The 13,170-nt window shown below is 42.3% G+C and overlaps 1 protein-coding gene across 1 annotated transcript in view; it reads left to right on the forward strand.

Annotated features, from left to right (window-relative positions):
• LOC141270770 (uncharacterized) overlaps positions 1–13,170 on the forward strand; it is a 103,723-nt gene that overhangs the window by 53,828 nt on the left and 36,725 nt on the right. The window contains exon 6 of the mRNA XM_073680883.1: positions 572–662. Coding sequence (XP_073536984.1) covers positions 572–662 — 91 coding nt within the window. The remainder of the gene's footprint in view (positions 1–571; positions 663–13,170) is intronic.

Below are 13,170 nucleotides of genomic sequence, written 5' to 3' on the forward strand. Positions count from 1 at the left end.
ACATCAAAATTAGAAGATTGAATGATCTAAGTGATGTCAAACACGAGCATTGATGCTACAATAAAGGGGTTGTCCACTACTTTTACATTGATGCCCTATCCGTAGGCACCTCTGCCGATCAGCTGTTATCGGTGCTGGCGGCCGCTGGCCGGAAGTGCTCATCTGCGGGGCTCCGCCGTCAAGTGGTAGTGGCCGCCGCGGTGTACTGCACATCCGCCTCCTATTCAATTGAGTGTATAATCTTAATTTTTTACCATTTTTATTCTTTTTTTTAACTATTACTTGGTCACACTATATAAATCCATGCCGGTTGCATGGATTTATATAGTGTGACCAAGTTGTCAAGCACTTTTCCAAGTGATGCTAAAGTCGTTTGGAAAAACGCTTGATAACCCGCATGCAGAAATGCATGTGGAAAACGCAAAAAAATCTGCAGCATTTCTGCATCGTGGGCACTTAGCCTAAGGAAGTGACATTTTTGGTCACCATGTGTACTTACAATTCTTTTTCTTTTTAAATCATTTCACATTGCTTCCCCATCTGTTTGTGACTTTTACAATATTTGTTTCAGGGTGAAGATCTGACCCATATTAATACTACAGAGACATATGTGAGGGGTGATGAGCGGTGTAAAGAGGAGATTCCTACAGATAACTGCACAGGTGAGTAGTGACCACTAATTCTTCTCAGTCACTGGATGGTATAATTATGTGTGGAATTTTTTAGGGTCTCTTACACTGAATTTTTTTAAGCGGAGTTGAGACTTAAAGATTTATCGCTTGGCCTGTTACTGCCGAAGCCTATTTTTTACTTTCCTGACAGAGCCCCATTTTTCCATTCTGACCAGTGTCACTTTATGTGGTAATAACTTTTGAATGTTTCAACATATTCCAGTGACTCTGATAGTGTTTTTTTCCCCTGCACGATCGCCGTTGGGAGCTCGGCTTATGTTAAAACCAAGACCCGGCTCTTACAGCCAGGAGCAGTGCCCGCTCCACCCCCGGGCATTTTAACCCACTAAATGACGTGATCGATATCGATCGTAGCATCTAGAAGGCTGGGAGAGGGAGAGGGCTCCCTCTCCCTTCTGATCCCGCAAAGTCATGACGAGAGCCCAATCGTTTCCATTGCAACCCAAGGTTGTCATGAAGACCTTCGGCAAGCCTGTTAGAGCAGGCCAGGAGCACAGTCTATTAGGCTTCTGTCAGTGCAGCACTAACAGATATAATGAATAATACATTGCAGTTCTGGTGCATTGCAATGCATTATAGCAGCGATCAGAGTAAAAAAAAGTTGAAGTCCTATAGAGGGACTAAGTAAAAACAAAATTGTAAAAATATTTAAAAAAAAAAATCGCAAAAAAATAATTAAATACACATCTGTTATCAATGCTTCTGGAACGACCCGACCAATAAAACTGTCACACTAGTTAACACCTTCATTGAACACCGTAAAAAAATTACCGTATATACTTGAGTATAAGCCGACCCGAATATAAGCCGAGGCACCTAATTTTACTACAAAAAACTGGGAAAACTTATTGACTCGAGTATAAGCCTAGGGTGGGAAATGCAGCAGCTACTGGTAAATTTCCCCATCCTGGTTAGCATTGCCCCCTCATCCCCAATCTTGGTATGCATAGGCCCCTCATCCCCAATCCTTGTATGCATGGGCCCCATCACTGCACACGTGAAAAAAAAGAAACACTTCTACTCAACTTCCTTCCCTCTGCTCCAGCACTTTGTCCTGTTCTCAGGTGATCTCAGCATCTGAGCAGCGTATGACATCACTGCCATGTGCCCTCAGACGCCGAGGTGAGCTGCAGGGACATTCACTCCTCTCCATGTTCTTTAATAGTGGGTGCACACTGTCAGCAGCGCTGCAGCTCCTGCTGCGGATCAGCTATCCTCTGCACGCTACTAAAGAGAATGAATATTCACTTTTCTCCATGCCCATGGGAGTGGAGAAGAGTGAATATTCATACTCTCTAATAGTGGGCAACGCGGAGCTGCGGCGCTGCTGACACTGTGCGCTTTTATTTAAAAAATTAATACTCCCTCCTCTCCACTCCCATGGGCATAATTTTCTTTAGCAGCGGGCACACGTGGTAGCTGCAGCAGCGGCTACTGCCTGTGCCGCGCTCCTCTGCCGCCGCAACACCCCCTCCACCACTATCCACCACCGGAATGTACAGTGCATTGTGAAAGTATTTGGCCCCCTTGAACTTTTCTAACTTTTGCCACATTTCTGGCTTCAAACATAAAGATATAAAATTCTATTTTTTGGGGAAAGAATCAACAACAAGTGGGACACAATCGTGAAGTGGAACGAAATTTATTGGATATTTGAAACTTTTTAAAAAAAATAAAAAATGAAAAGTGGGGTGTGCAATATTATTCAGCCTCTTTACTTTTAGTGCAGCAAACTCACCAGTTTCAGTGAGGATCTCTGAATGATCCAATGTTGTCCTAAATGACTGGTAATGATAAATAGAATCCACCTGTGTGTAATCCAGTCTCCGTATAAATGCACCTGCTCTGTGATAGTCTCAGGGTTCAGTTTCAAGTGCAGAGAGAATCATGAAGACCAAGGAACACACCAGGCAGGTCCGAGATACTGTTGTGGCGAAGTTTAAAGCCGGATTTGGATACAAAAAGATTTCCCAAGTTTTAAACATCTCAAGGAGCACTGTGCAAGCGATCATATTGAAATGGAAGGAGTATCAGACCACTGCAAATCTACCAAGACCCGGCCGTCCCTCTAAACTTTCATTTCGAACAAGAAGACTGATCAGAGATGCAGCCAAAAGGCCCATGATCACTCTGGATGAACTGCAGAGATCTACAGCTGAGGTGGGAGAGTCTGTCCATAGGACAACAATCAGTCGTACACTGCACAAATCTGGCCTTTATGGAAGAGTGGCAAGAAGAAAGCCATTTCTCAAAGATATCCGTAAAAAGTCTCGTTTGAAGTTTGCCACAAGCCACCTGGGAGACACACCAAACATGTGGAATAAGGTGTTCTGGTCAGATGAAACCAAAATCGAACTTTTTGGCCACAATGCAAAACGATATGTTTGGCGTAAAAGCAACACAACTCATCACCCTCAAAACACCATCCTCACTGTCAAACATGGTGGTGGCAGCATCATGGTTTGGGCCTGCTTTTCTTCAGCAGGGACAGGGAAGATGGTTAAAATTGATGGGAAGATGGACAGAGACAAATACAGGACCATTCTGGAAGAAAACCTGTTGGAGTCTGCAAAAGACCTAAGACTGGGACGGAGATTTATCTTCCAACAAGACAAAGATTCCAAACATAAAGCAAAATCTACAATGGAATGGTTCAAAAATAAACGTATCCAGATGTTAGAATTCGCCAAATCAACGTCCAGACCTGACTCCAATCGATTATCTGTGGAAAGAGCTGAAAACTGCTGTTCACAAACGCTCTCCATCCAACCTCAATGAGCTCGAGCTGTTTTGCAAGGAAGAATGGGCAAGAATTTCAGCCTCTCGATGTGAAAAACTGATAGAGACATACCCTAAGCGACTTGCAGCTGTAATCACAGCAAAAGGTGGCGCTACAAAGTATTAACTCAAGGGGGCCGAATAATATTGCACGCCCCACTTTTCATTTTTTTAAAAAAGTTTAAAATATCCAATAAATTTCGTTCCACTTCACGATTGTGTCCCACTTGTTGATTCTTCCCAAAAAAATTAGAATTTTATATCTTTATGTTTGAAGCCAGAAATGTGGCAAAAGGTAGAAAAGTTCAAGGGGGCCAAATACTTTCACAATGCACTGTATATACTATATAAAATATATACACGAGTATAAGCCGAAGGGTGCTTTTTCAGCCAAAAAAATGTGTTGAAAAAGTCGGCTCATACTCGAGTATATACGGTACATAAAAAAGCAAGACAAAAAATGTGCTCTTTCATCATACTACCGAACAAAAAGTGGAATAAAACACTGTCAAAAAGTTGAATGGAATTAAAAATGTTATCGCTGAAAACGCCATCTTGTCCCGCAAAAAATCAAGCTGCCATATAGCTCCATTAGTGGAGAAATAAAAAGTTATACAGTGAAGGAAATAATTATTTGATCCCTTGCTGTTTTTGTTAGTTTACCCATTGACAAAGACATGAACAGTCTATAATTTTAATGGTAGGTTAATTTTAACATTGAAAGATAGAATATAAAAAAAAAAAATCAAGAAAATCACATTGTATAAAGTAGATACATTTATTTGCATTTTGCAGTGAGAAATAAGTATTTGATCCCTCTGGCAAACAACACTTAATTCTTGGTGGCAAAACCCTTGTTGGCAAGCACAGCAGTCAGACGTTGATAGTTGATGATGAGGTTTGCGCACATGTCAGGAGGAATTTTGGTCCACTACTCTTTGAAGATCATCTCTAAATCATTCAGATTTTGAGGCTGTCGCTTGGCAACTCGGAGCTTCAACTCCCTCCATAAGTTTTCTATGGGATTAAGGTCTGGAGACTGGCTAGACCACTCCATGACCTTACTGTGCTTCTTTCTGAGCCACTCCTTTGTTGCCTTGGCTGTATGTTTTGGGTCATTGTCTTGCTGGAAGACCCAGTCACGACCCATTTTTAATTTCCTGGCGGAGGAAACGAGGTTGTCACTCAGGATTTTACGGTACATGGCTCCATCCATTCTCCCACTGATGCGGTGAAGTAGTCCTGTGCCCTTAGCAGAGAAACACCCCCAAAACATAATGTTTCCTCCTCCATAATTGACAGCGGCCCCCTTGAGTTAATACTTTGTAGCGCCACCTTTTGCTGCGATTACAGCTGCAAATCGCTTGGGGTATGTCTCTGTCAGTTTTGCACATCGAGAGGCTGAAATTCTTGCCCATTCTTCCTTGCAAAACAGCTCGAGCTCATTGAGGTTGGATGGAGGGCGTTTGTTCAGCTCTTTACACAGATTCTCTATTGGATTCAGGTCTGGACGTTGACTTGGCCATTCTAACACCTGGATACGTTTATTTTTTAACCATTGCATTGTAGATTTTGCTTTATGTTATGTTCTTTGGGTCATAGGCAGCATTTCTCTTCCTCCAAACACGGCGAGTTGAGTTAATGCCAAAAGCTCAATTTTTGTCTCATCTGACCACAGCACCTTCTCCCAATAACTCACAGAATCATCCAGGTGTTCATTGGCAAACTTCAGACGGGCCTGCACATGTGTCTTCTCGAGTAGGGGGACCTTGCGGGCACTGCCGGATTTTAAACCTTTAAGGCGTAATGTGTTACCAATGGTTTTCTTGGTGACTGTGGTTCCAGCTGCCTTGAGATTATTAATAAGTCCCCCCCCCCGTGTAGTTTTAGGCTGATGTCTCACCTTCCTCATGATCAAGGATACCCCACGAGGTGGGATTTTGCATGGTGCTCCAGATCGATGTCGATTGACAGTCATTTTGTATTTCTTCCATTTTCTTACTATTACACCAACAGTTGTCTCCTTCTCACCCAGTGTCTTACTTATGGTTTTGTAGCCCATTCCAGCTTTGTACAGGTCTATGATCTTGTCACTGACATCCTTAGAAAGCTCTTTGGTCTTGCCCATGTTGTAGAGGTTAGAGTCTGACTGTCTAATTGAGTCTGTGGACAGGAGTCTTTTATACAGGTGACTATGTAAGACAGCTGTCTTTAATGCAGGTAACGAGTTGATTAGGAGCATCTAACTGGTCTGTAGGAGCCATAACTCATAATGGTTTGTAGGGGATCAAATACTTATTTCTCACTGCAACATGCAAATACATTTTTCTAATTTATACAATGTGATTTTCTTGATTTTTTGGGGGATATTCTATCTCTCAATGTTAAAATTAACCTACCCTTAAAATTATAGACTAGAGATGAGCGGTGTTCGACTTGAACTGTTCGCCAATCTCAAATTCGAGCTGTTTTGGGCGGTGTTCGAGCCGTTCGGCGAACACGAACGATTTGAAAAAAATTCGGCTGTTCGAGGTTATGTTCGATAACTGTTCGTGCACCAAAATCATAACTGGATTTTTTCTCAGTAATGATGAAAATTAATGTTAATACGCAGTTTGAGTGTACAGCGGGGCGGGGGGAGGGGCAGGGGATGGATCTCTGCAGGAATAATGAAGATCTCCATTTTTTTTTTCTCTTTCCCGCATTTACAGTGGGGAGTTGCAGTCTGTCAGCCTATCAGCAGCGCACACACGGAGCGAACTGCTTTTTTTCACAAAAGCAAGGGCATGTGTCATTGGCTGTGTATGTCACATGTCCTTGCCCTATAAGACCCAGCCATTTTCCCCGTCGCCACCATTTTCTCACTGCTGCAGCTGCGTGTTAGACGGCACCGCCGTTGCTGTGTGCGCTATACCTTGTTAATTTCAAGCCAATTTTCGCACAAATCTACAGATAGCTTGGGAGTAGGGAAGAGTTGTAATTGCAGTCCTTTTAAGGACTAGGTTACAGCATTTCCTACGACTTTTATCAGGCAGGTCTGTGCTCTTAAATAGATAGGTTGGGAGAAAAGACTAATTGTAATTGCAGTCCTTTTCAGGACTAAGTTACATCAGTTCCTATCAGTTTTTGCCAGGCAGGTCTGTGCCAGTGCTGTGCAAGTTTTTTTCACAGCATTTGGCTAAATCTAGCAAAGCTAATCCTTTTTGGCCTATTGCAGAGTGTGTTAGTCAGTGGAGTATCAGTGGAGCCTATCTGTGTTGCAAGCTACACCACCTGTGTATAGAATACCAATTTTTTTACTGCACCTAGTGAAGTAAAACCTTTTGGGCATGGCATCATTCTATTAGTCCATCTATACTGACCTGCATAAGGTTGCAAATTGAATATAATTTTTTTCTGCATCTAGCTCTGAAAAAATATTTGACCTTCTAGCAGTGTGTGGGACTTGTTCTATTAGTCCATCTATACTGACCTCCATCAGGTTGCAAATTGAATATAATATTTTTCTGCATCTAGCTCTGAAAAAATATTTGGGCTTCTAGCAGTGTGTGGGACTTGTTCTATTAGTCAATCTATACTGACCTCCATCAGGTTGCAAATTGAATATAATATTTTTCTGCATCTAGCTCTGAAAAAATATTTGGCCTTCTAGCTGTGTGTGGGACTTGTTCTATTAGTCTATCTATACTGACCTCCATCAGGTTGCAAATTGAATATAATTTTTTTCTGCATCTACCTCTGAAAAAATATTTGGGCTTCTAGCTGTGTGTGGGACTTGTTCTATTAGTCCATCTATACTGACCTCCATCAGGTTGCAAATTGAATATAATATTTTTCTGCATCTAGTTCTGAAAAAATATTTGGTCTTCTAGCAGTGTGTGGGACTTGTTCTATTAGTCCATCTATACTGACCTCCATCAGGTTGCAAATTGAATATAATTTTTTTCTGCATCTACCTCTGAAAAAATATTTGGGCTTCTAGCTGTGTGTGGGACTTGTTCTATTAGTCCATCTATACTGACCTCCATCAGGTTGCAAATTGAATATAATATTTTTCTGCATCTAGCTATGAAAAAATATTTGGCCTTCTAGCAGTGTGTGGGACTTGTTCTATTAGTCCATCTATACTGACCTCCATCACATTGCAAATTGAATATAATTTTTTTCTGCATCTAGCTCTGAAAAAATATTTGGGCTTTTAGCTGTGTGTGGGACTTGTTCTATTAGTCCATCTATACTAACCTCCATCAGGTTGCAAATTGAATATAATATTTTTCTGCATCTAGCTCTGAAAAAATATTTGGCCTTCTAGCAGTGTGTGGGACTTGTTCTATTAGTCCATCTATACTGACCTCCATCAGGTTGCAAATTGAATATAATATTTTTCTGCATCTAGCTCTGAAAAAATATTTGGCCTTCTAGCAGTGTGTGGGACTTGTTCTATTAGTCCATCTATACTGACCTCCATCAGGTTGCAAATTGAATATAATATTTTTCTGCATCTAGCTCTGAAAAAATATTTGGCCTTCTAGCAGTGTGTGTGACTTGTTCTATTAGTCCATCTATACTGACCTCCATCAGGTTGCAAATTGAATATAATATTTTTCTGCATCTAGCTCTGAAAAAATATTTGGTCTTCTAGCAGTGTGTGGGACTTGTTCTATTAGTCCATCTATACTGACCTCCATCAGGTTGCAAATTGAATATAATTTTTTTCTGCATCTAGCTCTGAAAAAATATTTGGGCTTCTAGCTGTGTGTGGGACTTGTTCTGTTAGTCCATCTATACTGACCTCCATCAGGTTGCAAACTGAATATAATTTTTTTCTGCATCTACCTCTGAAAAAATATTTGGGCTTTTAGCTGTGTGTGGGACTTGTTCTATTAGTCCATCTATACTGACCTCCATCAGGTTGCAAATTCAAAATAATTTTTTGTCTGCATCTAGCTCTGAAAAAATATTTGGCCTTCTAGCAGTGTGTGGGACTTGTTCTATTAGTCCATCTATACTGACCTCCATCAGGTTGCAAATTAAAAATAATTTTTATCTGCATCTAGCTCTGAAAAAATATGTGGCCTTCTAGCAGTGTGTGGGACTTGTTCTATTAGTCCATCTATACTGACCTTCATCAGGTTGCAAATTAAAAATAATTTTTATCTGCATCTAGCTCTGAAAAAATATTTGGCCTTCTAGCAGTGTGTGGGACTTGTTCTATTAGTGCATCTATACTGACCTCCATCAGGTTGCAAATTAAAAATAATTTTTATCTGCATCTAGCTCTGAAAAAATATTTGGCCTTCTAGCAGTGTGTGGGACTTGGTCTATTAGTCCATCTATACTGACCTCCATCAGGTTGCAAATTCAAAATAATTTTTTGTCTGCATCTAGCTCTGAAAAAATATTTGGTCTTCTAGCAGTGTGTGGGACTTGTTCTATTAGTCCATCTATACTGACCTCCATCAGGTTGCAAATTCAAAATAATTTTTTGTCTGCATCTAGCTCTGAAAAAATATTTGGTCTTCTAGCAGTGTGTGGGACTTGTTCTATTAGTCCATCTATACTGACCTCCATCAGGTTGCAAATTCAAAATATTTTTTTGTCTGCATCTAGCTCTGAAAAAATATTTGGCCTTCTAGCAGTGTGTGGGACTTGTTCTATTAGTCCATTTATACTGACCTCCATCAGGTTGCAAATTAAAAATAATTTTTATCTGCATCTAGCTCTGAAAAAATATTTGGCCTTCTAGCAGTGTGTGGGACTCGTTCTATTAGTCCATCTATACTGACCTCCATCAGGTTGCAAATTAAAAATAATTTTTATCTGCATCTAGCTCTGAAAAAATATTTGGCCTTCTAGCAGTGTGTGGGACTTGTTCTATTAGTCCATCTATACTGACCTCCATCAGGTTGCAAATTCAAAATAATTTTTATCTGCATCTAGCTCTGAAAAAATATTTGGCCTTCTAGCAGTGTGTGGGACTCATTGTATTAGGCCATCTATACCAAGCTCCACCAGCTTTTAAATTAATAATAATTTTTAGCTGCATCTAGCCCTGAAAATAATTTTTCTTCCCAATAGTGGTAGCAATATAAATATGGGGCGTGCTCCTGGCTTACAAAAATATACGCTTCATAACAAAAAACACCAGCCTAGCGCACTGCATCAATAAGATGGCATCATCGTCTCTCCCAGTGCTAGTCCTACTACCCAGGCTAGCATTCCTGTGCCTAAAACACAATGTATGGGTCCGCGCTAGCCACTATGCTGAGGGGTCTAAAGCTGCTGCTAACGCTTTATAACAATTCAATTGGCAGATTTTCACAGAGCTCTTCCACAACGCCCACCCATCGGGCAACAGTTGCCCACCTTCCCTATGGGATCTAGTGGCGAATAGTTGATGCCATTAATCAGAGCGTCAGTTGCCCCGTCGACGTGGCAAGCATACGGTAAGGCATGGGAAGAGTGGACACGACTAGTAGCAGGCAGACGGGTTGACCAATGTGAACAAGCCAGATCACAAGTCACCATAGAATTTCTCCACCAGCTAATGATGAGGGGCATATCAGGGGCGTCAGCGCAGCGGTGTCTGACCGGAGTAGCATTTCACTTCCAACTACTGAATTGGGGAGATGTGACAAAGATTCATCATCAGACAATCCATAAAAGGGTGGAAAAGGGGTCAGCCAAGTCAGGAGTGTAGACGTCCCGTCCCGTGTCACTAAAACTGATTTCTCACATCATATCCCTAACACCATTAACATGACACTCACAATTTGAAGCAACACTACTGTCTACTGCATTTGTGATCGCCTTCTTCGGGGTGCTATGCATAAGCGAATTAGTCCCTCAATCCAAAAGTACCACCAGTGGAGGCTTATTACACCAGGACGTAGCCATAGCCAATAATGCAATACGTCTACGCATACACAAATCGAAAACGGTTCCAGCGGGCAGGGGCACTTGGGTACTTCTACAACCCACAAACGGTACACTGAGTCGGGTAACAATAGTAAAAACATATCTAACCATCAGATCACAAAGTAATTTCTTCCTATCACACATTGATGGAACGCCATTATCAAGATACCAGTTCCAAGCTATATTTAATAAATGAATAACATCGGCAGGGAACCACCCCAAAGATTACGGGACACACTCATTCCGCATAGGCGCGGCCACGGAAGCAGCAAGAGCAGGACTGTCAGAAACGGAAGTTCAGAGGATAGGGAGATGGCGATCCACGTGTTTGGCAAGATACATAAGACCGAACTTGTTATCCTAACATGGTTTGTTTCTTTTACAGGTGACGCTAAGCCAACAGTGTGGGTGATAGGCCACTCGTATATATATTGGGCAGAAAAAAGGGCGAAAGTCCGCCCAGGCGGGAGGAAATTAGAGTTTCATAACACATATTTCAACTGGAGAGGTATTAGAGGCCTGCTATGGCCACAGGTACTAATGGAGGTAATCAAGGTAGGGAGAGAGACAAGATGTTCGGTCATCTTAGTTATACAGGCCGGGGGAAACAACCTAGGTCATCACAAGAGCCCATAACTAATGGCAATAATGAAACTAGACACTGAGCGCTTCAGAGAATTTTTCACAAAACTAGCTATAGTATGGTCAGAGATTGTGCCGATAGCGGTATGGCAAGGTGCGTGAGACATCACGGCCATCGAACGGACAAGGCGGGTAATAAATATTCGGATGGCAAAATTTAGAAGAGACAGAGGCGGTGTAGTGGTACGACACCGACAACTGGAAGGAGATAAAGCAGGCCTCATACGGCCCGACAGTGTTCACTTAATGGATATTGGACTGGACATATTCCTGTCAGGACTCCAGGACGGAGTGGAACAAGCGTTAAGAGTGATGGGTGGGGGTCAGAGTCCTGCATACGAGTACGCAGGATCCTCCGTGGCCTGGAAATAGAAAGGACATGTTGGAGAGTTACACTTGTTGGCCAAGTTGCCGGAGTGGAGACCCAGGGCATGCTGCAACAATCTGAATTATTTTAGAAATAAAATGCCTTTCTAATGGAATGAGTATAAAGAGTTAATAAAGCTGTGACCGATACTCACCCATCCAGTTGTAAGAGTTACATTATTGTATTGTCAAGGAAAGGGGGGCGGTAGGGGGGCTGAGCGTCTGGGTTTGGTTGGGGGTCCCCACAGTCTGCCTAGGCTAGATGCATTTAAAAATTCTTATTAGATACACAGGCGGTGCAGCTTGCTTCGCAGCTGGGCTACTACGCCCAAAGTATTGCCTAGGCTAGATGCAGTTAAAAATTCTACGCTGACTAGCAGACACTGAAGATTTGGAGCAGACCTCTGAGTAAACAGCTCTTCAGACTCAACCATCTGTGTTACCCCAAGCCATAGTGTATGTAGTTTCTTACAGTTAAAAGGGCGGGGGAGCGACCCATCCCACCAGGAATTGACGATGCCAATGTCACGTAAGACACAGCAAGGGGAGTCTCCATTTTTTCCCAAAATTGTGGCACAGACACCACTTAACCCTAGAATGCATACCTGGGGCCTCGCAGTCCCGTCCTGTTAATTGTTTTCTATTTTCTGCAAGATTACTTTAGTTAGAATTTTGAAACTCTAGGTATTTTTCATGTATATAGTTGTTTGTCATTTGAGTTTGCGTTATTCCATGTTATTTGCACACGGGCCTAAAAGGCCCCAGGTATATGAAAGTGTAGATTTTTATGGTCATGCGTTCTAGGGTTAAGTGGCATCAATTGCCCCACAGTTGCTTAAAACGGTTGGTGAGGTGATATTACCAAATCCTCAAGCTTTTAGTCTCCCAAGGATAACACAGGGGTAGAAAAGTCCTTGCGAATGATTTGTTCATCTTTATGAAAGTGAGTCTGTCTACATTCTCAGTGGACAGCCGCGTGCGCTTATCTGTCAGCACACCATCAGCAGCGCTGAACACACGTTCAGAGAGAACACTGGCTGCAGGGCATGACAAGATCTCCAAGGCATGAGTGGCGAGCTCCGGCCATTTTTCCAGATTGGAATACCAAAATGAGCCAGGGTCCAGTGACACAGTCATGGCTTCGATGTTCACTTGAAGATACTCCTGCACCATCCTCTCTAGGCATTGACTATGTGTCAGACTTCTTGTCTCCTGTGGCCTTGCAAAGGATGGTCTAAAAAAGTGGTGAAACGATTCCACAAAATTGCTGTTACCAGCAGATACTGTGTTACTGTTACGGTTTGAGTGATGAAGACTCGACAGTCCCACGGTTGGCAAGTTAGAACTGTGAGATTCACTTCGTGCACCACTGGTGTTTTGTGGAAAAGCACATGTAAGATTCTGCAACAGCGTCTACAGATACTCCTGCATGCGTCAATCCCTTTTTATGGCAGGAATTATTTCGGCAAATTTACTTTTGTACCGGGGATCTAAGAGTGTGGCAACCCAGTAGTCGGGATTACTTTGAATTCTGCAATCTGAGGGTCATGTTGCAGGTAGTGCAGCAAGAAGGCACTCATGTGTCTTGCGCATCCAGGAGGACCAAGTCCTTGTTGTGTTGGTAGCGAGGTAAGAATCATGCTTCCTTCCTCTGCCCTCTCCCCCCAACCTCGCACAACAGAAATGTGATCAAGGTCTCCCTCATCTGATGAGTCTTCCATGCCCATCGCCAGTTCATCCTCCACTTCTTCCTCCGCTCCTGCACCTTCCTCAA

The sequence above is a fragment of the Phyllobates terribilis genome, unplaced genomic scaffold (assembly GCF_046119375.1).
Source record: "Phyllobates terribilis strain yellow unplaced genomic scaffold, ASM4611937v1 Scaffold_5__5_contigs__length_657084704, whole genome shotgun sequence".
In the NCBI taxonomy this organism is placed as follows: Eukaryota; Metazoa; Chordata; class Amphibia; order Anura; family Dendrobatidae; genus Phyllobates; species Phyllobates terribilis.